At 60.0% G+C, this 27,262-nt stretch overlaps 3 protein-coding genes across 4 annotated transcripts; 1 reads left to right on the forward strand and 2 right to left on the reverse strand.

Moving 5' to 3' along the window:
• Positions 1–1,107: 1,107 nt before the first annotated feature.
• Positions 1,108–12,405, reverse strand: MAP2K2 (mitogen-activated protein kinase kinase 2). 2 transcript variants are annotated; one of them, XM_075723499.1, is made up of 11 exons: positions 12,320–12,405; positions 10,495–10,705; positions 8,871–9,017; positions 8,148–8,225; positions 7,648–7,699; positions 7,428–7,552; positions 5,827–6,040; positions 4,870–4,934; positions 3,970–4,031; positions 3,085–3,130; positions 1,108–1,612 (listed from the first exon to the last, which is right to left on the reverse strand). In XM_075723499.1, the coding sequence occupies exons 1-11, from the start codon at positions 12,403–12,405 to the stop codon at positions 1,502–1,504; spliced, it is 1,197 nt and encodes a 398-aa protein (XP_075579614.1). In that variant the 3' UTR covers positions 1,108–1,501. The 2 variants fall into 2 exon arrangements, with proteins under 2 accessions (XP_075579614.1, XP_075579615.1); XM_075723500.1 differs by lacking the exons at positions 4,870–4,934; positions 5,827–6,040.
• A 1,360-nt stretch (positions 12,406–13,765) lies between these two features.
• CREB3L3 (cAMP responsive element binding protein 3 like 3) lies at positions 13,766–18,110 on the forward strand. Its single transcript, XM_075723817.1, has 10 exons — positions 13,766–13,811; positions 15,104–15,228; positions 15,395–15,650; positions 16,174–16,289; positions 16,531–16,662; positions 16,739–16,845; positions 17,023–17,091; positions 17,174–17,258; positions 17,598–17,694; positions 17,767–18,110. The coding sequence occupies exons 2-10, from the start codon at positions 15,106–15,108 to the stop codon at positions 18,108–18,110; spliced, it is 1,329 nt and encodes a 442-aa protein (XP_075579932.1). The 5' UTR covers positions 13,766–13,811; positions 15,104–15,105.
• Positions 18,111–18,981: 871 nt separating this feature from the next.
• SIRT6 (sirtuin 6) lies at positions 18,982–26,485 on the reverse strand. Its single transcript, XM_075723628.1, has 8 exons — positions 26,393–26,485; positions 25,086–25,213; positions 24,526–24,708; positions 21,973–22,032; positions 21,304–21,399; positions 20,718–20,798; positions 20,238–20,361; positions 18,982–19,471 (listed from the first exon to the last, which is right to left on the reverse strand). The coding sequence occupies exons 1-8, from the start codon at positions 26,456–26,458 to the stop codon at positions 19,136–19,138; spliced, it is 1,074 nt and encodes a 357-aa protein (XP_075579743.1). The 5' UTR covers positions 26,459–26,485; the 3' UTR covers positions 18,982–19,135.
• Positions 26,486–27,262: the final 777 nt, after the last annotated feature.

The following is a 27,262-nucleotide window of genomic DNA, read 5'->3' on the forward strand; positions in this document are numbered from 1 at the left end:
GGACTGCAGAGCCCCGCGTGGGGGGAGCAGGGGGGCAAGTCACCCAAAAATACATCCAGGTGGTGGAAAAGGAGGTGCCGCCATCCCCCCGGCGCCGGCCGGGATGGATCCGGATGCTTTGCCGGGGCTCAGCCCTCGCAGCCGCAGGGCCACGGCCGCCGCGGGCCCCAGGGGGGTTTGCAGGGTCCTTCCTGGGCAGGAGGGGACGCGACAGGGAGGTGCGGGGCAGGGGGGGACGTCAGCCCCGCTCAGGCCGAGGTGGCCTTGGAAAAACCCCGCGGCCTCGGGACAACGCGGCTCTCGCTGGGTGGGTTTAATCCCCGCCCTGCAACGCCCAGCCTATGCACCCCGCACCTCCCGGCCGAGGGGAGCGGGGGGCTCCGGGGGGGTCCAGTGGGGAGCCCGGGGGCTCGGCTACAGCCACGATGGCCGAGGCCGCCCGTGGGATGGGCGAGAGGCAGCTGGAGGGGGAAAACCCCGCAGCCTGGAGGGGCTTCACCCGTCCCCAGGAGATGGCGGGGTCAGGAGAGGGACCCCACTTTGGGCCAGGCCGGCTCTGCCCCGGCCACGGTGGGCAACGGGGCTCTGCCTCCCACCTCTCCGCACTGGAAGGAGCCAGAGGAGAGCCCGTGCTCTCCCCTCGGCACCGAAAGGTGCGAGCCACGGCTTGCCACGGAGCCGCGGTCCCGGGGGAGCCGCTCACGCATCCGCCGGATTCCCTCCCGCTGTGAGCCAAGAGCTCGGCCTGCGCTCAAGAGATCAAGACCCTTCATTAAATATCCAGTGTGTGACAAGAACAGGCTTTAAAACAATGGTTTAAAAAGAAAACAAAAGAAAATACAAATCTCTCCTCTCCTCCACCCGCAGAGGGGCCGGAGGGAGCTCACCGCTACGCTCTTCTCCAGCTCAGCCATAAACCATCCCGCAGGGCTCCTGCCCGCGTCGGCAGGGCACCCACCTCGGCCCCGGCCCTCCCGGGCAGGACGGTGCCACAGTTTCGGGCCACCCTCGACTGGGTTTCTCTATTCCTGGCCCCACTGACTTCTCCTCCCCAGAGCCCACATGAAAAAAAAAACCAGGGAGGAGGTGAAGCATCTGCTGTGCAGCCCCTCCTCCCCATCCCCTGCCACCGTCTCACACACACATGCAAGCGTGCACACACACGATTATTTTCTTTTTTTTTTTTTTTTAACCCAAGTGAACATGTCTCAAAAAAAAAAAAAAAAGAGAAAAATTAACATAAGCAGCACCACATTTCCCAAGTGTCAGGAGCTCCAGAGCTGGAGCAGAGGCCTGGAACACCCCCACATCAACAGAAACCAACCCCGCTTTGGCTGGGGGTCGGCCGATAAAGACGCTTCCGAGGGGACGGTGCTTTGCCGCTGGGACGCGAGGCGAGAAGGGGCCGGGGAGAAGGAAGGAGGGCAGTTCTGTCATTTACTGAAGGAGAGGAAATGGTGACAGAGGCAGATGTACTGACACCAGGCGGTCGGCTCGGCCCTCACATGGCAGCGCGGGTGGGCGTGCTGGGCTGGTTCAACCGCAGCGTTTTGCACAGCCAGCCGGCGAAATCCACCTCCTCCACTTCGGAGCGTTTGATGAAAGTGTGACTCTGAAAGCGAAGGGAAACAGAATTAGGAGCATCGCCGGCTGCTCCCCAGCTCCCAAAACCCAGCCCCACGCCCACGCCGTGGGCTAGACCCCAGAGAGGCGAGAAGATCCCGGTGCTACAGCTCAGGCTGCGCTCAGGCGGCGAGAGCAGATTTTGAGAAAGTATTTGCTCCTTGCAGCCCTGTGGCTGGGATTTTAATCCATACTGGCCACATAGTTAACACACACGCATGGGAGCGAGGAAGATTTAAAGGAGAGCAGAGCCTGCACGGCCCCTGCCTGCGAGCAGACCAAAACTCTGCGCCGTACGGGCAGGCAGAGCCAGGTGCTGCAGCTCCTGCACTCCCCATGGTCCTCACTTGCCCCTGGATGGCAAACCCTGGGGGCAGAAGGTAACGGAGAAGCACAGGCAGGACAGGACAACCTTGCCACGAGGGCACGGGGCCACAGGGACACCGGCCACCACCTTCGCAAGGGCTACGCAGGAGCACGCAGACGTAGCTCAGGGGCTCAGCACGATGCTGAGGAGTACAGCCAAGGTCAACATGGTTGAACTGGGCTCATAGAATGGTTTGGGTTGGAAGGGACCTTAAAGCTCATCTCGTTCCGCCCCCGCTGCCACGGGCAGGGACACCTTCCACCAGAGCAGGTTGCTCAAAGCCCTGTCCAGCCTGGCCTTGAACACTTCCAGGGAGGGGGCATCCACAGCTTCTCTGGGCAACCTCTTCCCGTGCCTCACCAGCCTCACAGAATTCCTCCCTAATATCTAATCTCAATATACCCTCTTTTCAGCTTAAAACTGCTACCCCTTGTCCTATGACTCCCCGATAAAGAGCCCCTCCCCATCTTTCCTGCAGTCCCCTTGAAGTAGTGGAAGGCTGCCATGAGGTCTCCCCGCAGCCTTCTCCTCTCTGGGCTGAACAACCCCAACTCCCTCAGCCTGCCCTTGCAGGGGAGGTGCTCCAGCCCCCGATCATCTTCAAGGCTTGAGCCGGCCCAGGTCTTTCCTACGCTGGGGACCTCAGAGCCGGACACAGTGCTGCAGGTGGGCTCTCACCAGAGCAGCGTAGAGGAGGAGAATCCCCTCCCTCGACCTGCCGGCCGCACTGCTTTCGATGCGGCCCAGGTTACGGTTGGCTTTCTGGGCTGCGAGCGCACGCTGCCGGCTCATATTCAGCCCGTATATTCACATTCATCTGCCCAGCTCAGGAGGCAAAGGTTTGTCCCGGGCACCTCCGCAGACACGGGACAGGCGGGTGGTTCCCATCCCGGGCTCTGCATGGGCTAGATACCATCACTGCCTTTGAATCAAAGGTGAGTGAGTCACTCCCTCTCCCAGGCTCTCTTTGGCTCGTCTTAAACTGCCCTGGGAGTTTCCAGCCTTTTGAGCAAGAGAGGCACAGAGAGCCGGGGCAGCAGTTTGCAGATTTGGTGCCACCCCACTGTAGAAAGAAAATTGCTCTGCCCACTTACCATCAGCATCTTCAGATCTGCCCGTTCTGCCGGATTTTTAATTAAGCTGAAATGAGAAGAACAAGAGAGCAAAACCAACACTGAGACGTTTCTTATGGGAAACTGGTTATCTGGCTGGAGAGGTCTCCAGCTTCACCGAAAGCCACTTGGCCTCCTGGCTGCTTTCCCCAGGAGCCTGGCAGCATGGAAACGGCTCCGAAAGCATCATCTCCAACAGCCCAGCTCCCAGGGAGAGCTGCAGGATCCGTCTCTTCTAGACCACGTGGATGAACTGCGCCCTGCAAACGGAGAACAGGACCTAACGCTTGGCAGTGCCATTTTTGTAATGTCCAATCTTTGTGATTTAATGGGAGCCGCAGCAGCATCCTCAGGTGTCCCCCCACCGCCTCAGAAGGTCTGGAAGCCGATGGTGCGTGCCTGGTGCCTGCGAGGCTGTGGGGTGACTCAGCCCCAGCAATCTGCTCCACCATCCCCCTGCCAGGCTCATATTTAGAAGGTGCTGGGATACTGCAAAGCATCACCACAAATAAACTGCTTTTATTTCAACCCTTCCCAAGGCAGGAGTTCCCAGCACAATGCGGGATCACACTGTAGCCAGGGAGAGAACACCTACAGAGCATGGAGAATAGAATCATAGAATCATTTAGGTTGGAAAAGACCTTTAAGAACATCCAGTCCAACCATAACCTAACACTACCAAGTCCACCACTAAACCAATTAAGGGTGGAGTAGCAATTTTGTGTTTCCTGGCTTGGTGGCTGGATTATTTTTTAATGAAAGTAAAAACTAGGAATCATTATTGGGTTATGCTGAACGTTTTGGGGGGGAGCGGCAGCCTGCAGAGCTGTCCGTGAGTACGTACAGGCCATAAGATGAAACCCTTACCATTTATTTACAAACTCCTGGAAATCTTGCGTGAAAACTCCGTTCGGCAGCTTGGGAGGTGGCTGCAGAGAAAAGAAGGGTTTTCTGCATCACTGTGTGTTCATGGGTCAAAAAGCAGACTGTCACCTACAGTCTTTAAGGAGCTGCAGAAAAGCTGTGCTCTACAGCTATCCTCCTCCTCCTCCAAGCTGCCCTTTACGTCCCGGGAACTGCTCCCTGCCGTTTCCTACCCCGGCACCACACGCAGCTGGGGGGGACCCTACGCTGAATCACTGCCAAAGCTGGGAGAGCAAAATTGCAGCGTCACAATTCTGGACCCAACCTCGCAAATCCCAGCTCTGGCAACGCCTACGGCGGATGAAGCCGTTCCAGAAATGGTAACTGGGGGTCAACTCCTATCACCTTGAAAGGGGAAGCTGCTCTTTCCACTTGCTGGTGGGACGGACCCTACCTTGCAAGTCTGGTAGGACATTTCAGCCTGGGATTTTAGCACTGGTGACCCTCATTCAAAGGGTTTCATCTGAAAAAACGTGCACAACCTCAGCACTGGCATGTTCATCCTCTGCTGATCTAGGGAGGAGCACGTTTGAAATGGCCGGTTGCAGAAGGAGCAGGTCATTACAGCCAAGAGCTCCCCTCGCTGCTCTCCTCTTTCAAAGGTTTTATGAACTTCCCCCTGCAGAGCCTTATTCCAGAACCAGAGATACTTTTGCGATACAAAGAGATGGGAAGAGGAAACAGGGGAGAAGGAAAGGACATCGGTGCAGCTCAGAGGGGCTCTCTAGCAAAAAGCCCCTGTTCAAGCAAAGGTTTCGGAGCCCACCCTGACTCAGCAGAGTGGACACGACACTGTGCTACCTCAGGGAAGCCCAGCAGAGCCAACGGTAAAGAAATACCCACCTCATTAACTATATAATCCAGCAGTTCAAAGATGGCCATCGCGGGCCGGCTGTCCATCCCATGGCCTGAGTGATTAAGATGACAAAAACAGCGGTGAGAAGCTGTTCAGGACAGCAAGGGGCTTCGTTTCGTGCGAAAAGCACGCGTGCTGCGGGACTTTTGCTGGGAGAGGCAGAGGCAACCCCCTTGGGAACTGACTTGCGGTTAGAAAAATAATAACAAAGAGAAAACCAAAACGCATTCCGAAATTTCAGATTTCTTTCACCGTGCCTATAGTCCAGATTTATTTCCTAGCTTGGAGCATTTGGAGAGCACCAGACCATCTGCTGTGGCAGGCTGGCAGCGCTTCTAGAGCCTTCTGCTTCCAAGCAAATGGCTCAAGCAGAGCCTCCTTCAAACCCCAGTGCCAGTTTGGTACTTCTACGAGAGCTCCCAGCAAAGAAGTTCCCAAAAAGCTGTCCCTAGCTTGAAAGAAACCTGTTGGCAGCACGGACAGAGCCCGAGGAGCAACACGGGCTGTGGCAGTGTCCCCCAAAGCATCTCCTCCAAGGGGTTCACATCCCAAGAGCCTGCACCGTCCCCAGCACGGGGTGCTTTGCTGCGTGGCTTGAGCCTTCTTGTGGGACACAGCAGGGTCTGAAGGCAGATCAAACGAGCTCTTCAAAATCTTCATAGGCCCTGGTTGGCATCCTGAGAGCAATCTCCTCGCCTCCCCATGCAAGACCAGACTCCCGTCTGCGCTCACTAGGAATTACAAACCTCCGTGGTAGAGCAGATTCTGCTGGAGCATTGACACGGCTCCATCTGCTCTGCAAGAGGGGCCTCCCTAGAAACACTCACCTCCCCGCCACAACCTCCTCCAAAACGGCCTTTGGCTAACCCAGCCACACCGAACAAAACCCGAACCCTTCTCCCCCACATCTGCGTGCTGTTTCCAATGCATACGACAGCCCCTACCACTGATGGGGCGTCCTGGGGGCCTGGCCCGCGGCGAGATGCTGTGAGACTCTCCCTCTGCCCCGTCCACCACAGGACGGCCAAATATTGCTTCCAGTTCCTTGGAGTCTGGCGGGGGGATTGGGTACCTTCCGATAGACAGCTCCACTAATGACAGACCCATGCTCCAGATGTCGGACTGGACCGAGTAGTGGGTGCCCTGCAACCGTTCGGGCTGGAAGGAAAGACCAGAGACACACGCTGATGTAAAATATCAATGCGCAAAGTCATAAATATCACGCACTGAAATTAAATAGATGAGACTCGATATCCTGACGGCCTCTCCATCTCAGCTCTCCACCCCTCCAGGGAAAGGGCTGTCCCAAAGGGGTCACGTGCAAAGGGGATGTAAAAAAAAAAGCTCACGTGCAAACATAAAGCACTTGCATGCATCTTATCAACAGCTACAGTTGAGCAGCATTTACAGCTGCTTATACTTAGGAGCCCAGAGTACACAGTAGGAATCTCTTTCTCTGGATGCTGAAATCTAATGAACTCAATTCATTAATAAAAATTGGGGTTTTTTTCCTGCTCATTCCTGTTAATACCCAAGAGGAATTTGAGGAGCGCAAAATCCACTCTAGGCTCTTGTCATTGAAAGAAAAATAAAAATTAAAAATACGTAAGTCAACGCAAGTCATCCCTACTGGCAGCTTTGAGTCAGCTGTACAGACCCAGTGGCTGAGTGCAAAGGAGATATTATTTTTAAATAGCCACTGCCTAACTATAACTGTACTTGAATAACCATTCCGAAAATACGAGAGCAGCTCAGACCTAAGCACGGCAGCGTAACCTGATGGCTTCCCTAGCAACCCACCACTCGCTCCCAGCCACCTCCACGCACGGTGCGGGGAGAAGACCCCCACCCACCCTCTGCCTTTCAGCCGGCAGGACCTGGGCACTCGGAGCCAGCCAGAAGGTAATTTTATTGTTACGGGCGCTCTATCATCAGTTGAGCCAACGCCAATTATGATTCTCATTTAAAAGAGAGGCACAAGCAGGTCTTCCTGCAGTTCACTCTCACTGGCTGACTCCAATTCGGCTTTAATTTCCCATTAGCCTGTACCAAAACCCAGCTGCACTAAACTGGTTTTATCCCCATTTTGCCAGCAAGGGCACACGGTCAAAGCAGCAGAGGTGTGTGTACCAGCACCTGCATCCCCTCTGCACTCATTTTTTTGGACAGAGCTTTGCATGCGGAAAGAGATGTTTTTGAACCCGCAAACACTCGCCAAAATAAAATATGGAAGTATTTGTAGGATCCGAAACGTCTTTCCCTGCAAGTCCCTGTGCTTCCACGTGCACCACTGCTAGCCAGGCACAGGCTGGAGCACAGGACACCGACTCCTAGAGAGGATGCGGAGGGGTCTGCCTCTCCGGCCCAGGACAGTGCCTCGAAGCACTGGGCTCACCCCAGCGTGAGCCAGGAACGGGGCAGTCCGGATGAGGATGGAAACACAGAGCAAAACCGTGCGCGAGTTGGACACCACACGCTGATTCTGTAAGAGGTGAGTTGAACCCAAATTGTAGAAAAACCCAGCTGAAAGTTGAAAGGAACTTACAGACATGTAGGACCGAGTTCCCACAAAAGAGTTTGCCATGGAGTCAATGAGTTGACCGCTGACCCCAAAATCACACAGCTTAATCTCTCCTCGAGAATTAACCAGGATGTTAGAAGGCTTCACATCTGACAACAAAAGAGAGAAGAGTGTAAACACGACTCTAGGTAAAAATACAGGGCTCTTGTACCGCAGGCAGTTATTTTTAGGTTCTTCCTCTCACCTCTGTGCATGATTTGGTGCTTCTCTCTCAGATACGCCAAGCCTCTCAGAACCTAGAAGGAAACCAAAGACAGCAAGAGATCACAGCTGGGAAGGGAAGTGTCTTCCCTTCGGCAGGACATGTTGCATAAATTCCGGGTGCTGCCACACTGCAGCTTGGCGAGGAAAGCCGCCCCGTAGCATCCACGTGTTTCAGGGTTTGCAATTTATCACCGAGTCAATCACAGATGTTGGGTTAACCACTTCAGCAAGCTCCTCCCAAATCTTCTCCAGGAGAAGTCAACACCAGCCAGCGTAACACAAGGGGTTGGAGCTATAGACAGTGGTTGGGAATATGCTTTCCCCCTCCCCTCTTGCACACACCACCGCCTCTTGCCCTAGATCAGGTCAAGAAAGCACATATGGGGAAATGGAGAAAGCTTCCCAAGGCAACACAAGCATCGTTCCCAAACCACACCCAGCAAATCCCTTCTGGAAGCTCGCAGAGCCGCCGTAACTCACCGCTATACTGACTTTCCCCAAGATCTCCTCAGGAATTCTTTTGGCTTCTTTCAACACTTGATCCAAAGAGCCACCATCCTAAAATAAAGAACATCGAAATGACCAACATGCCAATCCCTGGCCGGAAAACAGAGCAGCTGGCTGTACAGGCAAGCATGCCCAGGGAGGGCAAGCGGTATATAAGCAGTACATAGCATCCCAGCTCAGCTGTCTGCCAGGACGCGGTATCGAGCACACTCCTTTTACAACAACAACAAAAAAACAGATATCTGGTGCTCTGAGCTCAAGCTTCTTCCTGAAAACTATTTTAGTGCTATCTTCTATCAGCTCTACTTCTTGCTATTAGTTCTTAGCTTCCTTTCCATCAGTGATAAATGCAAAGATGCTGTCAGTGCTGATCCGGAGGAGCGACAACACTGTTCTCTGCCAGAGACAACAAAAAATGCACACTGTGCTTCACAGTGGGTTTACAACATTTCCGTTTGGCCAACCCCCAAACCTCTCCTTCCGCTTTCCAAAAAGTCGATCTCTCTGTCATTTTGATGCCTAAGCAGGAGGATGCAGCTTCTACCAGGAGCACAGCAGCCTTCCCGCAGCCAGAGCAAGGAGCCGTCGTGGCTGCCAGCACCCTAAACCATTTCACCTGCAGTTTCAAGACTCAGGGAGATGCCACTCGGAACAGTCCAGGGAGCAGCAGTTTCCAGAGGAGGAACGGGGACTCACCATGTGCTCCATGCAGATGGAGATCTCTCCGTCGCTGTAGAAAGCTCCATAGAAACCCACAATATATGGGGAATTACACTCATGCAGCACCTGCAGCTCTCGGATAATCTGATTCCTGATGGCCGGTTTGATTTCTAAATGAATCAGCTGCCAAGAAAGAAAAAAAATATTGAAGATGTAACAACTAGGGGGAGAAAAAAAAAAAAAAAAAAGACAAAACCACAATTTACAGGAACCACGTGAGGCAAGTCCTCAGTGTTGAAAAGAAACAAAGTCTTCCAGGATAGCTCTGCTTTGGCAGACTGTTCCCCATTTCCCAACTAATGTTAAGGATAAAGGGAGAGGTAGGGCCCTGTGCAGCCTGTTAGTGACTGAAGCAACTGCCGGCCACGTAACACGCAGAGATCGCACAGGACACAGAGCGGAAAGACAACTCAGAAGTTTGATGCAGATCTGACTCAGCAGACAGGAACATTTTCACAAGTTCTGTAGGTGTTGTAAGAAGAGGTGCTCTGATATCAAGGAAACCACAGAAAGTTAAGAAAAAAAAAAATGTGAAGATTATGCATGTGAAAGAGCAGTTGCTTTATTCCTTGGGCTCCAGGTAGAGTCAGTTAACACAGCTGTGGGTAGGGAAGCCAGAGGCTAAAAAATAAGATGGCAGGTCAGAAAAAAAAGCCACTGCTACTGTAAGCTGTAGGGCACCCAACCCCAGGGATGTCTCTCCTTCCTGCAGACCTACAAAGGCTGGTCTCTGCAGGAAGGACAGCAGTGCTGAAGCTCGCCCTGGCCTCAGTTTCTAAACACGGAGCTCCCGACAATCTCAAGACCGCCCAGTGACACCCAACACTGCCAAGTCAAACGCCCTGGAAGACTCTGAGAGCTCAGCTCCGAGTGAAGCCGCCTAGAGAAGCAGATTTGCTCATGGAGATCCATGAAACTATCCCAACAACAGGCAAGACCAGAGACTTCCAAGGAAGCTGTCCTGCAGAGAGAGCCAGCCGCACTGCGTTCGACAAGCACTGCCTTTTCTAATAGGCAGACAAAGCATCTCCTAGTTTTCTATTATAGGACATTGCCCATAAACCCATGTCCAAGACGAATCGCTGTCACAGCTGCTTGGAACTACCTTGGGGATCTGTTAAGTGGGTGGTGAGGGGCGAGGAACATGTGCATCAAACTCCTGTCTGTGCAGGAACGGCCACCCATCCCTCCACCTGCCATTTCCAGTCCTCGTTAGCCACAACCCAGGATCCTCAAGAGATTTGCTTCTATCCAGTTTAGCAGAGTTGATTAAAAACAGCTTCACTGGAAAAAAGAGTAAATTTATGTTTCCACACAAGGTGCTCCAAACCCCGGGGACCTGTTGCAGACAGCGTGGCCCCTCCCCGGGGACTTGGAGACAGGCAGAGCAGCCAGGTCGCTCACAGAGATGAAGCAGGAGAGGTTCCACCTAAAACCTAGCTGGGGGCCACTGGGACTGCGGTCCCGACCCAGGAGAGGTGGTTAGGGTGCAGCTGGGTCACTGCAGAGAGACCCCAACCGAAGCCGGCTCTCCCAGGGCCGGGGCAAGCGCAGACGCTCCAGCACGGCACTGCAGCCCACTCCTCCTGCCCCCAATTACCTTCCGTGCCATAACGAGCCCTGAGGGTTTGTGCTGCACTTTGGTGACCACGCCGCCATTGCCAGCCCCCAATTCAGAGATCCTCTCAAAGTCATCGTCCTTCAGCTCGCCCACTTTGGCTTTCTGCGTGAGAAAAGCTTCCAGGCGCTTCTTCTGCTGCTCGTCCAGCTCCAGTTCCTCGAGCTTTTTCTGAAGGTCCACCAGGTTTGCCCTGGAGAGGGGAGGAAGAGACAGGAGGGACGGTCAGGAGACTGAGGGCAGTGCCAGAGAAAGAGGGGTTTTTTGTTTTTTAGGGAAGCAGAGGGAAAGAACTGAAAACCATTATCTGACACATACTCAGCCCCCGATATAGCAGCGAGACTAAAGCAAAGCTCTGGAGAGAGGCAGGGCTCAGCTCCAGCGCTGACAGGGTCACACGGACAGCGAGACCCATGGTGCAATATCTGCCCACCATGCACATCTCCTCTGGAGAGGAGCTTTAGTGCAGTCAGCTGGTTTTGGAAAGCCAAGGAGTAAGGAAAATCCTTCAGCCCTTAAAGAGGCAGCACAGCTCAGCCCGGAGAGAACGGCAGCGCCAGCAACCTCTCCCTCTCCCGACACAGGAAGCCAAGCTTGGGTTTTGCTGCGAAACACGAGAAGGGCTTTCCAGGGTGCCCAGCAACCCCCCTGCTCCATTACACGCCCCCCGCCACCCCCCAAACCCAAGCACAAAGGGGTGCCTGTGCTCCCCCAGCACCTGCTGCTGGGCTCCCACTGCCCGCGCAGGCTCCAGCTGCTCTCTGCCATTTGCTGCCCACCCCCTATCCCCCCTCAACACCTACGGCAATGGTTTGGGAGGGTCTCACACCCCCCCCGCTTCCACCCAGCACCCCCATGCGATGCTCTGCCTCCCCTTAGCACTGCCCCTGCCCCCTCTCCGCCACCCTTCGCCCCACACGTCCTGCCCACCCTGCCCCAAATCCTCCCCCCAAGCCAAGGTCCCCAGCCCAGCCCAACCTGTGTGCCCAGGCCTGGTCCCCAAACACCCCAGGCCTCGGCTGCCCCCTGCCCCCCCACCTTCCCTGCCACCCCCTCAGCAAACCTGGGGATCAGACCAGCTGCCACCCCTGCCCCAGCCCCCCCCAGCCCCTGCCCACCCCCTCTAACCACCAACCTGACACCCCCCCACCTCCGGCTCCCCGAGCCCTTGCTCACCCCAGGCACCCCCAGGCTGGGCCCATCCAGCCCCCAAGCCCTGGCCTGTCCCGGCTCCCCCAGGCCTGCCCTGGCCCCCCAGGCCTGTGCGGCCCCTCCAGGCCCCATGCCCGGCCTGCCCCGGCCCCCCCAGCCCCGGTGCCCGCTCTGCCCCAGCCCCCCAAGCCCCGGTGCTGCCCCCCAGCCCCGGTGCCTGCCCTGCCCCAGCCCCTCCAGGCCCCAATGCTCGCCCTGCCCCGGTGCCCCCCCTGCCCCGACCCCCCCCAGCCCCAGTGCCCCCCCCCAGGCGCGGTGCCCGCCCTGCCCCGGTCCCCCCCAATCTCCCCAGTCGCGGTGCCTGCCCTGACTCGGCCCCTCCAGGCCCCATGCTCGCCCTGCCCCGGCCCCCCCAGCCCCGGTGCCCGCCCCAGCCCCGGTGCCCGCTCTGCCCCAGCCCCCCAAGCCCCGGTGCCCGCCCTGCTCGGGCCCCCCAAGCCCCGGTGCCCCCCCCCAGCCCCGGTGCCTGCCTTGCCCCAGCCCCTCCAGGCCCCATGCTCGCCCTGCCCGGCCCCCCAGCGCCGGTGCCCCCCCCAGCCCCGGTGCCCCCCCGGGCGCGGCGCAGGCTGGGCGGGCCCCGCCGCCACTCACTCACTCGGCGGAGCCGTCGGGGCTGGGCCCCTCGGCGGCGCTGGGGGCGATGTTGAGGGCCGGCAGCACCGGCTTCCTCTTGGCCGGCATGGCCGGGCCGGGCCGCGCCTGCGGGGCCTAGCGGGGGCGCGGCCGCGCGGCGCGGGGGCGCGCGGGGGCGGGGCCAGAGGGGGCGGGGCCGCGCGGGGCCTATGGGGGGCCGCGGGGCCGCGCGGGGGGCGGGGCTATAAGGGGCGGTGCCGGGAGGGGCGGGGCCTGGGAGGGGGCGGGATCGCGAAGTCTCGCGAGAGTTCGCGGAGAGGGCGGGGGCGGCCATGGCGGAGGGCGGGAGCCGAGGGCGGGGGAGGCGGCGGGCGCTAATTGCGCCGGCAGTAATTAGCGAGCCAGTGATTAGCAGGAGCCCCCCCATCCCCTGCCTGCCCTGCCCGCTCTGCCTGCTCTGCCTGTCCTGCCCGCGCCCTGCCCGCGCTGCCCTCCCGCCTGACCCCGGGCACAGGCCCAGAGGATGCTCGAGGCCCCTAACGAAGCCAGGCAATAATTAATTAGCCGGGCTAATTAAGCAGCCCCGGGGGCACCGTGGCGCCGGGCGGGCGCCCTTTGCTCGGTTCCAGGGGTTCCCGGCTCTGCCGCGGGGCCGTAAATCGGGGAGCGGCCTGCGCCGCTGCCGCCCGGTCAGAGGGCGTCGAGCAGCAGATAAGGGGCCGCGGCCTTGTCCCCGCACCACACCTCGGTCACACGACGCCTTACTCACCCTGCGTGTCCCCACGTGAAGGGGATCCCGGGGGAAGAGGCTCATCTGGAGGGTGATGCGCGTTGGGCTGACATCCTCACCGCAGGGCAATGGGGAGGGATGAACGTGGTGGCCAACAAACCGTAGCGTGTTCGGCCCCCAGACAGCCATGGGGGAAACTGAGGCACGGAGGGTGCAGGCAGCCCCGCCGGCAGGCAGCGGCTGGGCAGGCAGCAGAACGCAGGCATCCGGGCCAGCCCTGGCCGCGGGGAGCGGAGGGGACCAAGGTTTGCTGTGGAGGAAGCCGTAAGTGGTAGTGTCCTTGTCAACGTCTTCCCCAGATGTTGTTCTCGCCACCTATGTGATTAACGCCAACATGCTCATCTGAAAAAAAAAGGAAATTGTCCCCAAAAATGGGTGAAAGTTCATGGGCAATCACAGCGCTTGGACTTCGCTCACCAGCCCCGGGCCCCTCCTGCTCCGCTTGGCGGAGGAGGACAAAAACATTTGGCTAATGAGTTACGGAGCGCAGCGGGTCCGTCCCCAGGGTGGCCCTGCCATTGCTCACCACCATCCTCCCAATCTCAGGGACGGGAGATTTTGCAATCCAGGACGTTATTTCTGTGCAGTTGGAGTTTAAACTTTGCCACTTGGGTCAGGGCACCACAGAGGAGGAGGTTGCTGGGCTCGATGTCCACCCCGCTCCCCTGCGCGCCGAGGGGATTGAGAAGACAGGACGGATCCGTGGGAGTGGGATCTCACACAGGTATGTCCTGCCTGCCAGTGCTCAACAGGGTCCTTCTACCTGACGGTCCCACGGGGCCATCAGGGCTCGCTGGAAGGACTGAGGATGAGGGACAGGGTGCAATAAAGCCCCTCGCCTGGGTTGGCCAACCAAACATCACGGTAATGACAACCATCCCCAAACCTGGCTTGAAGGACACTTGAGTCGGTGCTTAATAGGTTGGGCAGTTTGGTGATGGGTTGGGTGGAGTGGGTTGGGCAGTTGGGTGGTGGGTTGGGTAGTTGGGTGGTGGGTTGGTTGATCAATCAGTCAGACAGTTGACTGGTCTGTCAGTTGGTCAGTGGGTTGGTTATTTGGTCAGTCAATCAGTTGGTCAGTTGGCCAACAGGTTGACCGTTTGGTCTGTTTCTTGATCACTTCATTGACTTGGCTGGTCAATGGGTTGGTCAGTTGGTCAACTGGTTGGTCAGTTGGTCGGTTAGTTGGGTTATCAGTCGGCTGATGTCCGTTTGGGCAACTGGTCAGCTGGCCCGTTGGTTGTCTCTGAGTCCGGGGTCTCCAGCAGTGCCTGGGGTGGCAGTGGCAGAGCAGGGAGAGTCCCCTCCTTCGGGCCGGCTGGTGGCAGGAGTCTCCTCCCCTCTGCTCGCCACCCAAAATGATTAACCTGAGCTTCCCCAGCTCACCCTTGTGGGACAGGGCTGGACAGTGGGAGCTGACCCAGCCCTTGGCTCTGGGTGCTCATCCTGCTCCCACACTTGGAGGGCACGGTGGGGCTGGGGCAGCTGGGTGCCTGCGGGGAGCCCACTGTGTGCTTCTCTTGCGGGGCAAAATAGAGGATTTGGGAGTTTCAGCTGCTGGAAGGAGGTGGGGGGGCCGCTGCCGTGCCCCCGAGCCCCTGCACGCCTGCGCTCTCCCTCCTACATGCACGTAGGGCTTTGCCAGATGTGCCCACATATGCCAGCACACGCGTGTGCGCATGTTGTCACACCCACATCTGCGTGGGCACACACGTGCGTGCTGCATGGTCACACGGTTGCATATACACACAGCTCTGCACACGCGTTTGCCAGCGTGGCCGCGTGTGCATCCAGCCGTGCATGCATACGCACGGTCACACATGTGCACACGCGTGTAGATACCCCTCCCCGTGGTCCTGCACACACGTGCCCGTACCCAAACATGCTCCCTGCTCCCGCTCTCCAGCCCCATGCCCGATTCGGGGTGTCCCTGGGGCCATGCAGCTTGGAGGTTGGGGGGGAGGTGGGGGGCAACCACGGGGACTGGGTTCGGGACCTGACGCTGCTGCCCCGCAGCCATGGCCTCTGGCGTGGGCGGCCTCGACAGCCTGGACCTGCTGGACCTCCTCTTCGACCGCCAGGATGGGATCCTCTGCGGCGTGGAGCTGGCGACGCCGCCGGGCGCCTGGCACGAGGACGGGGTGAGTCTGGGGGGGGCCCATCCCCACCTCATCCCTGGGTCTGGCAGGGGAACCCCCAGCCCCACGCCTTGCGCGGGAGCTGGGTCCACCCCGCAGCGCAGGCAGCTCCCGCGGGCACCCCAGGGTGACCAGCACCCCGTGGTGACGGGCGCCCGTGTCCCCGCAGCGTGCCCGGGACAGCGAGGATTTCCTCAGCTCCATCCTGGGCTCCGGGGACTCGGTGTCGGACTCGCCCGGCTGGTCCCCGGCCGCCAGCGACAGCGGGGTCTCCGAGGACCCCCCCTCCGACCAGCTCGACAGCCCCCCCAGGTGCTGTGAGGGTGGTCCGAGTGAGGTCCTGTACCCCTGCGCCAACACCTGTCGGGCTCTGCCCCTCCCGGGGGGGGCTGGGGTCCTGCGCCCCGAGGTCTCCATCGACCTGGGTGAGCCTCAGGGGAGAGACTGGGCAAAGGAGCAGCTGGGGGCACTGGGGGGACTGAGGGGGACTGGGGACATTGGGGAGCTGAGGGGGACATTGGGGAGCTGAGGGGGACGGGGGAGCTGGGGTCTCTCAGGGGGTAGTGAGGAAATTAGGGGAGCTGGGGGGACTGGACAGACTGGGGAGAACTGGGAGGTCTGGAGGGGGGAGCTGGGGAGAGTGGGGAGAGCTTGGGAACTGGGGTGAACTGGGCAGACTGGCGATGGTGGGGGAGACTGGAAGAGGAGGGAGGTTTGGGGGAACTCGGGGTGCCGAGGTGGGCTGAGCAGCGCGGGGTGTTCTGGGGGGGCTTGGGCAGGACCAGAGGGACAGTTTGGGGGAACAGAGTCTGGGGCCACTGGCCTGGCAGGTGGCAGCAAGGCACCGTAGCTCTGGGGCCGTGGCAGGGGTGAGGGTCCTGCACTGGGGACACTGGGGACCGAGGGGGACGCAGGACCGCTGACAGCCTCCGCTCTCCCCTCACCCAGACATGTGGCACCCCGGCTTCTTCCTGGAGGAGAACCAGGACCTGCCCGTGGTCTCCCCGCCTGCATCCTGCACCCTCACCGTCAAGGACCTGCTGCTCTCAGGCAGCTCTGATGCCGTGAGTGCCCCCTGCCCGTGTCCCCATCCTTGTCCCCAGCCTTGTCCCTTCCTGGCCCGTGATCCCCTCCCCGTCCCTCCCCGTCCCCACGCTCGTCCCCTTTCCCACACCCTGGTCCCACCCCGTCCCTTCCTGGACCGTCCCATCCTCAGCCCCGCACCGTGGTCCCCGCCGTGGTCCCTGGAGTCAGGTGTGGGGTGACCTCGCCGCCCAGGGCCGTCACCCACCCGTGGCTCCGCAGCAGCCGCAGGCGCCCAGCTCCCTGCTGCGGCAGAGCCAGGGGCAGAACCAGGAGCTGGTGCTGACGGAGGACGAGAAGAAGCTGCTGGCAAAGGAGGGGGTGTCCCTGCCCACGCAGCTGCCCCTCACCAAGGTGGGTCCCACCGTGCCTGGGAAGTGGGGGGGGTCCCAGCCCCGGCGGCCCTGACCCCGCTGCCCATCTCTCCCAGTACGAGGAGCGGGTGCTGAAGAAGATCCGGCGGAAGATCAGGAACAAGCAGTCAGCTCAGGAGAGCCGCAAGAAGAAGAAGGAGTATATTGACGGGCTGGAGAGCCGGTACGGACCCCAGACCCCTGCTCTGGGCACGGCTGCACGCCAGCCCCGGGGGCTGGCACCCCTCACCCTCTCCAGGGCACCCTGGGGGCACCCGGCTGGGCGGTGATGGGCACGCTGCTCCTTGCCAGCCCCCCCAGCTGCCCCTCCCGACCTCGTCCCCCTCTCCCTGTCCCCCAGGATGTCGGCATGCACGGCCCAGAACCAGGAGCTGCAGAGGAAGGTCCTGCACCTGGAGAAGCAGAACTCGTAGGTGTTCCCGGGGCAGGATGGGGCCGAGGCGGGGCAGGATGGGGCTTGGAGGTGCTTAATGGGCTCCCCCTGTCCCTAGGTCCCTCCTGGAGCAGCTGAAGAAGCTCCAGGCCCTCGTGGTACAGTCAAGCAACAAGGCAGCGCAGACGGGAACCTGCATCGCGGTGCGTGGAGCCCCCAGAATCGCCCCCCAGCCTCCTTGCTTCGAGGGAGGGAGGGACGCTCAGCCCCACGGAGATGCGCTGGCTGGGGCGGGTGGAAGGGTGGACAGAGGGATGGAGGTGTGCTGAGCCAGAGGGATAGATGCTCTGAGGTTGGATGGGGGGATGGAGGAAGGGATGGAGGCATGCGAGTATGGATGGACAGAGGAAGGGATGGATGGAGGCGCACTGGCGGGGGCACACGCACCGGGACGGACGGACAGAGGGACACAGTCCTGGTTCTGCCAGCAGCCCCCTCTGTGGGAGCCGCGTCCCAGAACCCGCTCCCCTCTCTGCCCCCAGGTCCTGCTGCTCTCCTTCGCGCTCATCGTCTTCCCCTCCATCAGCCCCTTTGCCGCCGGCAAGGCGGAGGCGGATGGCGACTTCGGACCCGTGCGAGGTGAGGGCTGTGCCAGGGCTGCACCGGGAGCTCCGGGCGCTGGAGCGGGCCCTGAGCCTCCTTCGCGCTCAGTTTTCTCCAGGTCCCTGCACAACGCAGCCGCCTCCCGCGTGGCTTACACACAGCCCCAGGCCGGGGACGAGAAGCCCCCAGAGCCGCTGTGGCCGGAGCACCTGGGCGAAGCCCCCGAGACCCTGCACGAAGCCTTCGGCGGCCGCGCGTTCACCCCACGCCTGGACAAAGTCTCCCCCCACAACGGCACGCAGCCGCTCGCCTCGGAGGGGCTGAGCCACGGGGACGGAGCCAACGCCGTGTCTGGGGATGGCGCCGCACCACACCACGGCCTGGCATCACTGGCTTGGACGGAGGCTGGCCACAGCAGGCCCGCGGTGCTGGAGCCGGCCGAGGAGCTTTAAGCAGCACCCAGGGACCACGGGGGACGCGATGGGGTGGCTCAGCACTTCATCCCCTATGGGACGAGCCCTCGGGGTGGCCCCTCTAGGATCTGTCTCGGGGCACGGGCAGATGCTGGAGCCGCTTGGCTTTGCTTCTATCTGTGAACTGGGAAGGTGAGACCGGTTCCCATTGGCCTTACTGGGAGGGAAGGGGCTGCTCCTGCCCCCCGGGTGCAGCCGGAGTTGCGGAAGGGACACAGCGTCGTGCAGGATGGGGACGAGGGAACCGGAGGGGCCCTGGGCTGGTTGGCTATCAATGTTGCAACTGGTTGGGTTTGGTTTTGGTTTTGTTTTTTTTTTTTTTTAAGCTTTATTTTAATCTCTAAATAAAAGGTATTTTGGAAAAAAAATCCACCTGCTTTAGTTTAATAGGGGGTGATCCACAAGGTTTCAAGGACCCTTGGGGGCCAGGGACACCTCGAGCCCAGCTGCCAGGAGGCCACGGGGTCGGGCAGAGCTGGGATGCGTGGCCAGGCCCAGCCCAGCGCTGCCGCGGGCGCAGAGGAGAGGGCGGCGGCACCGTGGCACCGTCCCACAGCTCCCAGCCCTGCGCCCGGCCAGGATTTAGCCAGCACCAGGCCCCTTCCCTTCCACCACCCAGCCACATCCCCCAGATCACCCACACACACCGGATCTCTCTGCGGGCAGATCTCAGCCAGGAGATCGCAGCGGCTCACCCCAAGTGCTGCCCAGCCCCAGCTTCATTTGAGACGGCATCCGCTGCCCCAAGGATCCCCTCGTCCCTCTGCCCCTCCAAGGTCTGCCGGACCCCACAACCGTCTCCTCGCAGAGAAGGAATTAGATGCTCGGTCCGTTTCAAGCAGGCAGCACCCTTCCTGGGCTGGTGGGTGCAGCTGCCCTGACACACGTGTTTCAAGTGTATTTAATACTTACATAAAAAAAGGGACAATGTTTAAGGGTATAAAAAAAAGTCGGTAGGAAAAGCGGCACAGACGAGTGTCTAGACAGACAGGGAACAGTCTGGGTCAGGTGAGGAGAGGCTCCACCTTCATCTTCTTCACCGCCGCTGGCCCCGTGTCCGGGCTGGGACACTCCTGCTTCAGGCTGTCACGGCGCTCCACCAGCGTGGTCCCAAGGTCAGGGCATCGCCCACCCGTGCCGTTGTGCTGGGAGAGGGGCTCCTCCTCCAGCAGCCCATGAGCCCCAGGGTCAAATTTGAAGAGCTGTTCGGGCTTGGTGAGCTCAGCGCTTTCCACCACCACCGGCCCCGTCCACTCCGGGACCTCCAGCCCCAAATGCTTCATCAGCTTCGTCATGACATCATCGACGTAGGCGTGGATGCGCAGGTCGGCCTGTCTGTCCTGGGGTAAGCGAGGGCGAGCACGGCATTAGGGGACAAACATCGTGTGCAGGGACAAACGTCCCCTCCCAGGGAGCGCGTGGGGACAAGGCCTGGGTGATGGCTCAGCTGCACGTGGGCTCCCGGGCTCCTGTCCCCAAGACACCATCCCCGGCGGAACACGCACTGCGACCCTGACCCCGTCCGGCACCGCTCCCGGCGCCGCCACGGGCTGACAGGGCTCTATCAGGGCGTGGGCAGGCAGCCCCTCCCTAGAAACGCAGCCCAGAGATGGAGACGTGGATGCAAAGCCAGGCTAGCAAGCCCAGGACAGAGTGGGACAGGGAGAAGGAAGCTCTAATGACATCCCAGAAACCCCCAGCTCTGGTTATTCGAAAGACTTGGGACAATTAGGGCACTAAAACCAGGGCTGAACGTGAACTGAACTCCTCTGCCCCGTGGTGTGGGTTACGTGTGTGTGCAGTTATTTAATCAGACTCTAATTCAGCGGAGGATACATCAGGCTTCGGGCTGAGTTTTTATTCTGCTTTTAAGATTTACCTTCCATTTCTAGGTGCTTATCAGGAGTTGCAGGTTTAAACCCGCCAACGAGGGAAGCCCAGCCTGTTTGCGTGCTGAGCGAGGCCACTCTTCTATCTGGCCGCCTGGGAGGGGATGATGGGCGGGGACTAACCTGTGACGGAGCCGAAACAAGTTGACGCGAGGGGAAAGGAGCAGCACAGAGCAAATCGCTCCGAGCGCAGAGCCGCGAGGACGCTCTCACTCACGTGTTTGGTTGCTTGTAGGTTGACTATGACCAGCTTCCCTCCTCTCTTCTTTGTGATCAGCGGGAGGTTGCCGCTGGGTTTGATCTGCAGAGAGGTCCCCAGAGTGATGGAGAGGTCGGCTTTCCTGTAGGGAGGAGAGAAAACATCCAAGGCAGAGAAAAAGCCGTGGCTGTTTGCTGGCTCCTTCTCCTACCCTGCTCCAGTGCGGACTCTCCAAGCTTCCCAGCTGGGAAGCGAAGCTGTGGCCAGAATTTGCAGTGGTTTCTCTCAGCCACTTTCTGGGGTGAGGGCTGGGCGTTGCTGTGCTGTGGGTACAGCCTCAGGGCTGCGAAGCACAAAACGCAATGAGCAAAGCCAGGCAGGGTTGGCCCGAGGACACTGTGGTGCTAGCAGAGGACGGGGAGCCCGGGCAGTCTGCCGGGGCACCGTGAGCCGCAGGCGTCAGCAGCCGCCGCGGTGTGAAGAGCTCAAGCACGGTACCTGCAGGCTTCGTCCGCCAGCGTGAGGTCACGGTCGGGCAGGGAATCCTCCCAGTCCAGAATGGTGTCTCTTAACTTCCCTCTGGAAAACACACACAAGGGACCACGGTTTCCCCCTGCCAGGCAGGAACAGGCAGCAGAGCTGCCCTGGGAGAGGGGACAGCGACCCGCGTGCCGGATCACCTCAGGGTACCTCCAGCTGCAGAGCTGGCAACACGGTTTGCGCTTCCCTGCAGAAGGCAGAGCAGCACCGGGGCGGCGCAGCGGCCGCATCCTGCGGGAGGGGAAAGGGCTCTCTACAGCTGCCGCCCCACAGCAGGGCGTTCTCCAGCATGAGGACACGCTCAGATTAGCGGTATGGGGAGACCCCCCCCAAGGAGGCTGCGTGGCTGGGACCCCTTGGGGACGTGGGTGCTGGCTTTTGGAGATCTCCCCTACACCCGCTGCTTCTTCACCTGAGCTGGAGGGGCTGTCGGCCCAGCCCTGCAAAGCCAAGTCCGCGCACCGGAGCCGCTCGCTCGGGTGAATGGCTCCCTGGCACCCCACGTCCCCTTGGGAGTCTCCATCCAGCGCCGTAGCAGACGTACCTGCAGGCCCGCAGCCCCCGGGCTTTGGTGACGCTGCACAGCCTGCCCGTTGGCTTCAGCCCCATGCTGCCCACCACCGCGTCCCGCACGTACTGCCTGCAAGAGAGACGGTGCCATTCAGGGCCAAACGTGCTGTGAAATGCCGTCCCTGCCCCGGTACGGCACGCCTCACGCCGTGACGCCCTGCGTGGAGGAAGCAGGCGATGGCTCCGAGCTGCAAGCAATGAGTGGAGCACCTCAGTCCTTCATCGCTCTCTGCCTGCGTCTCTAACCAGGTGCTGCTGACAGCAGCTCTGACCACCAGCCCCAGAGGTTTCCAGGTTTTTCCAGGATGGCAAACCCAGCTTGTAGTGAGCTCCTCTCCTCTCTCCTGGTGGCAGGCACAGACCCTGCTGCAGGCAGCCCTGCTGGCACATCCGCCTTGTCAAGAGGAGCAGGATTTGCTGAAGGCCTCCCAGGCAACGGAGAATTCCCGGAATGTTCATTTCCCACCATTTGACAGGGTTTAGGATTTAGATGGATGGATCTGTCCGTGACCCCACGTGCGCCATGCTAGAGACCTGCCAGGCAGAGAGCCCCGCGGCACGTGTGGGGCCTCCATCGCTCCCCGGGGACAGCAACAAAGCCCCCACCCCGCCGATGTCCTCCCCAGGCTCAGGGCTCACGTACTTGCCGCATTTCACACACTCTTCCACAAACATGTTCCCATGGAGCTCAGCCAACTTGTCCCTGCGAGAGAAAGGGCAGAGGTAAGCTGGGGAAGGGTGGAAAGCCCTGGAGCAACAGGGAATGCTGCCCAAACCCCGCTCCTCACCAGGGGCCCTGCACCTCAACGCCTTCCCGACTTTCCAGCTCTTCCAGATCAGACCTGCCAGGTGACGTGGGGTGGCAGGGACCCTCTGCCGTGGCCTGGGGACAGTGCCCCAGCACAGGGTCAGCATTGAGGGGAATTGTATTAGTTTTAGACAAATCTGGCTGCATCAGAGCAAGGCACCGGTGTCAGGCAGGCTCTGGGTGCACTGGGTGCCATGGAACAACATGGCCTTGCTGCAGGGAGGCAGCTGGTCCGGCAGAGAAGGCCGTCAGTCCGGCCACCAAGCGCGGGGGCTTCTCTGGGCTGAGCGGGGCCATCACATGCAGGGCAAGCGAAACTATGGCACACCCAGCACCGCTTTGTGCATTTAACACCAGAAATGCTGCTCAAAGGCAGGTTGGGCAGAGCTGTCCCTCTCACGGGGCAGGGGAGACCCAGAGGACACATTCAGATCCTGGCGAGAGGCCTTCTGCGCCACGGTTTCACCTCCACCATGAAAGCAACTATGCTGTGGCCACCACAGTTGGGACTAAGGGGAGGGACAGCATGTCCTGGCTTTTTAATTTTAAATGCTTCCATCTGCAGCACCAATTCTAGCCCCTGTTCTGATCCAGCCTCAGATCTTCTCTGCGCCCAGGAGTAACCCGGATCTTCGCTTCTGTCAGCACTCAGTGTTCCTCTCTGTCCTTGCACGGTTCCAGCCCTTCACCAAAATGTTTTGGCTAAAACTCCCCTCGAGCCCAGTGCAAGCCTCAAAGCGCAGAAGCTAGAGGAAAACAAGGTCACCCTCTCCCTATGCTCCCACGAGCCCCACAGTGACGGGGAACCTCCTCCCATCCAGGGTGGATGGAGACAGGACGGACTGGATTTCCCCCATTTTGGCCCCAGTTCAGCAGCACTCACTTAAGCGCATACTTCGCTTGGGTGGAAGAGCTGCACTAAACCAGAGCGGGAGCCAGTGGCACTAGGCTGCAAGGAGCGTAGCTGAGTTCTGGTCATTATTTCCTCTTCTTTTTCCCATGGTAGTCTAGTTTAAAGAGGCAAACGTGGTGCTAGGAGCAGGAACCAGGACTCAGGGCTTTTAATAATAGGAAATACCCTCTGGAGGCAGCTCTCTGCTCAGCCTGGGATGGCTGAAGACATTTGTGAGATGCGTCTTCTCCCAGGTCCCATACACGCTCCTCATTCTCATCCCAACTCCATTTTATTTTCTTACTTGAACTCAGCTGCTCTCCCCTTTCCTTTCCAGGCAGCTCCAAGCAGTTTGCCACGCAAGACAATCGCTCACTGGGCTTAAGTGCTGGAAATGGGTTTTATGAGAGGCTGAAATTTCTTGAAGGGAAAAACGCCTGTTGCCGCAAGTGCTAATGGAAAGGCAGGTTCATTTGAGGACATCTTTGAAACAGCCACTGTGCTGCTAAATGCACTTCAGTCCCCACCCATGCAGGGAGCGGAGATCTCGTACCCTCTGCTCATACACGTCGCAGCTCCCCGCAGAAGGAACATGGCTACGCAGGATCCCTGACCTCACTGCAGCAAGAGAGGAAATCAGAGACCGCAGCCAGTAAGTCCAACCAGTTCCAGCTGCAGGACTCTCTCCGTCTTACTGCCCTTGCAGTTTCGCAAATTAATTGAGAGGCAAAATACTTTTTAAGGCTATCTTGGGCCCAGGCATGGTTTCATCACTGGGGCAGCACCGCCTTTATTTTCTCTCAAGAAATTCAATTTAAGCAAACTGTAAAATAGCACAAGCTCCAGTGCTCTGAGATGGCTCTAGCAACGCTGATAAAACAGGGTGACATGCGTCTCTGCGAGCAGCAGGAGGAGTTTCAGATGCTCTCGTCCTCCCTCCTGTTCACCCCTCTGGATGGGTACAGAGGCAGTGGAAAGGACCGTGTGCCCTGAGCGCAGCTGTGAGCCCAGTTCCCAGGAGCATGTGCCCTACTTGAAGCTGATGTCTCGCTCCCCGGGCCGCGAGCCCCCAGGCAGCCACGTAGCACAGCCAGGCCGCTCACAGCGGCAGCAACAGCTACAGCCACTCAGCTCATGGCTGGTAACGTGCCACGGCCCAACACTGCGACCTGTTCGTTTTTCTTGTGAACAAATGGCTTCTGGATGTACTTCTAGAGAGCATCAACCGAGGCTGACCAGCTCATCACCCTCTGAATTATTACCATCGCCTCTCTTCCCTAAATTCAAGCTGGTTTATGTTCCTCTTCCCACACCAGCCCACCCAGTGTCCACTCCCAATACGAGTGGGCAGACAGCTTCCAAGCCAGCCTTGGAACTCAAGCCCCAGCATCAAACATTTGCATGCAAGGCCATGCTGATCAGGCAGCAGCAACAGCCACGTGGCAGCGGCTGGGACAGGCACAAGGGACCCGGAGACAGGGCGGGAGAGGCAGTACCGTGGGAATCCTGAACGCACGTGAAGGCCATCTACATTCTGGCTGACGAGGAATTTCAGGATGCCAACTCTCTGCAGCCCCAGCAGTGCCATGTGAGTCTTGGAGGGCCTGGCATTCTCAAAGGTGGTGTCGAATTTTGGGGAGAGCCCCTTCTCTTCCATAGTCCAGACACCATTGGGCCCCCTGCAGCAATGGGGACAGAAAGAGTGAGAATTGAGATCTCAGGCTCTGAGAAGATGGTTGTAAATGCACCACAAGCCCTGTCGATGGAGGATGAGCAAGGCACTGCTAAATGAAGGTCGTGTATCACCAGCGATTTTTGTCGCTGATGCAAGCAGACTGCACGCAAGGCTTCTACGGCTTAATGTCAAACGGGTGTGCAAGAGGGAAAGGGTATTTTTAGCTGGATCCAGGACCAGACAGGAGGGATGGAGTAGGCCTGGCTGGGGTAGGTCTGGCTGGGGTAGCAGGAAGCACAGTCCAGAGCTTTACAAGCCACGAGATGGACTCGGAGTAGGTGCCATCCTCCCAACCCCTCGCCTGCTGCCCACCATCCTTACCTGAAGTCGGGAATCCCCGAGGCGGTGCTGATTCCAGCCCCCGTGTGAAAGACCACATTGGAGGAACTCCTGATCAAATCCGCCAGCTCCCGCACCTTCCTCTCCAGTTCCTCAGGTGGGTCAAAAATCTGAGCAAAAGAGACAAACCACCATGGGAATGGAGAGATGCAGGGATAGACCGTACACACTTCCTGGCACAAAGACCCGGTAAACCGCAGTGCTTTCTTATCCACAAAAGCAGAAGATGATTTAATGACAAAACCATTTAATCGGAGAGAAACAACGCTGTATAAACCACCTCCATGCAGGGTAAGAGCTTAAAACACCTAACACAGACGAGGGTATTTATTGCTCTCACTGACAGGCAGCCGATCCCCCGAGAAGTGGCTGGGCTCCAGGGCACTGCCGGGCAGCGGGAGGACAGGAGCGAGCCTGGTGCCACCCCACGTGCGCTCAGCTCCAGCTGTCACCAGCACAGCCACCGGCTCTGGGGGCAGGACCGGGCCAAGGGACGGCGAGCCGCACGGGAAGCCATGGAGGTGGGGAACGTGGGGACGCTGTGGCTGGATGGGACTGTGTGCCCACCCGGCTTTCTGGCATGGGCACAGGATTGCATTTCTGCAAGATGCTTCTGCAGCCCGGTCTCTCGGGGACAGGGACTGAGGACAGGCCCCTGCGTGTCCCTGTTTCCTCACCCTCCCAGGCTCAGGACAGGCCTCTGCGTGTCCCTGTTCCCTCACCCCAAAACCCATTTTAAGCTCCCTGAGTACTGCTAGGGGCATGGGGCTGGGATCAGCCCTGCGCCCCTGGACAGGCCCCTCGCACCCACCCCCTGGGGATCCCCGCTGGGGAATACGAAGGATCCCCATACGGCTGGGAGCCCCTGTTGGGTGGTGGGGAAAAACGGGGATAGTGCTGGGCCTGGAGAACAATGACAAGGAGGGAGCCATGGGCCTGGGGGGGGACAAGAAGACAGCCATGGGCCTGGGAGGGACAAGGAGGGAGCCATAGGCCTGGGAGGGACAAGAAGGTAGCCATAGGCCTGGGAGGGACAAGGAGGGAGCCATGGGTCTGGGAGGGACAAGGAGGGAGCCATGGGTCTGGGAGGGACAAGGAGGGAGCCATGGCGTGGGCCTGGGGGGACACGGAGGGAGCCATGGGCCTGGGGGGGGACACACAAAGGGGTCCCCGGTGCTGGGTTCCCCCCGGGAGAGGCCCATGGGGCCGAGGGCCCGGTTGCCATGGAAACCCGGCAGGCCGGAGTAGGCCCCGGGTGGGCCCGGCAGGCCCCGCCGCGCCGCGCTCACCTCGGGGAGGCCGCACTTGCCCTTGTCCGAGTACGGCGAGAGCCCGGCCGCGTAATTCACCGCCATGGCCCGCCCCGGCCGCCGGAGCGCGCATTGTTGCCAGCCCGGCCGAGGGGCGGAAGCGCGCAGGGAGGCCGCGGCGGGAGGGGCGCACGTGCGGGCGCCGCCCGGGGGAGGGCGCCGCCGCCGCCATCTTTGTGCCGGGCGAGAAGGGGCGGGGGGGAGGGGGCTGCCCTCACCCTGCCAGGCTGCGACTGCTCCCCCCCCCGGGGCTGCGATAAGGGGCGGGGGGGGAGCCGGGCAGGGCAGGGCAGGGGTGCCAGGGAAGGGCTGGGGGTGCCAGGGAAGGGCTGGGAGTGCCAGGGAAGGGCTGGGGGTACCAGGGAAGGGCTGGGATGCCAGGGAAGGGCTGGGGTTCCAGGGAGGGCAGGGGTGCCAGGGAAGGGCTGGGATGCCAGGGAAGGTCAGGGGGTGCCAGGGAAGGTCAGGGGGTGCTGGCAACGGGAGGGGGTGCCAAGGAAGGACTGGGGTACCAGGGAAGGTCAGGGGGTGCCAGGGAAGGTCAGGGGGTGCTGGCAGGGGCTGGGGGTGCCAGGGAAGGTCAGGGGGTGCCAGAGAAGGTCAGGGGGTACCAGGGAAGGGCTGGGGGTGCCAGGGAAGAGCTGGGGTTCCAGGGAGGGCAGGGGTGCCAGGGAAGGTCAGGGGGTGCCAGGGAAGGTCAAGGGGTGCTGGCAAGGGCTGGGGTGCTGGCAAGGGCTGGGGTGCCAGAGGTCGGGGCCCAGCCGTGCCCCACACCACCTGCAGCCCCAGACTGCCGAGAGGGCGGGGGAGCCCAGCCTTGCTCCCCCCAGACCCCCCAGCTCCCCTCCG

Source organism: Pelecanus crispus, chromosome 20, assembly GCF_030463565.1.
Source record: "Pelecanus crispus isolate bPelCri1 chromosome 20, bPelCri1.pri, whole genome shotgun sequence".
Lineage (NCBI taxonomy): Eukaryota > Metazoa > Chordata > Aves > Pelecaniformes > Pelecanidae > Pelecanus > Pelecanus crispus.

Bases quoted from the DNA above. Each gene is read 5' to 3' on its own strand.
- MAP2K2 (XM_075723499.1), bottom strand. From the start codon at position 12,405: ATGCCGGCCAAGAGGAAGCCGGTGCTGCCGGCCCTCAACATCGCCCCC. The intron at 7,553-7,647 runs GTGAGAGGAAGA...TTTTGTTGTCAG, and splicing joins GCACCAAATCATGCACAGAG to ATGTGAAGCCTTCTAACATC. The intron at 1,613-3,084 runs GTAAGTGGGCAG...CTTCGCTTTCAG, and splicing joins CAGATCTGAAGATGCTGATG to AGTCACACTTTCATCAAACG.
- CREB3L3 (XM_075723817.1), top strand. From the start codon at position 15,106: ATGGCCTCTGGCGTGGGCGGCCTCGACAGCCTGGACCTGCTGGACCTC. The intron at 15,229-15,394 runs GTGAGTCTGGGG...GTGTCCCCGCAG, and splicing joins GCGCCTGGCACGAGGACGGG to CGTGCCCGGGACAGCGAGGA. The intron at 17,092-17,173 runs GTAGGTGTTCCC...CCCTGTCCCTAG, and splicing joins CACCTGGAGAAGCAGAACTC to GTCCCTCCTGGAGCAGCTGA.
- SIRT6 (XM_075723628.1), bottom strand. From the start codon at position 26,458: ATGGCGGTGAATTACGCGGCCGGGCTCTCGCCGTACTCGGACAAGGGC. The intron at 21,400-21,972 runs GTACGTGAGCCC...TCTCTCTTGCAG, and splicing joins GAGTGTGTGAAATGCGGCAA to GCAGTACGTGCGGGACGCGG. The intron at 20,799-21,303 runs GTACGTCTGCTA...TGTGTTTTCCAG, and splicing joins CGGGGGCTGCGGGCCTGCAG to AGGGAAGTTAAGAGACACCA.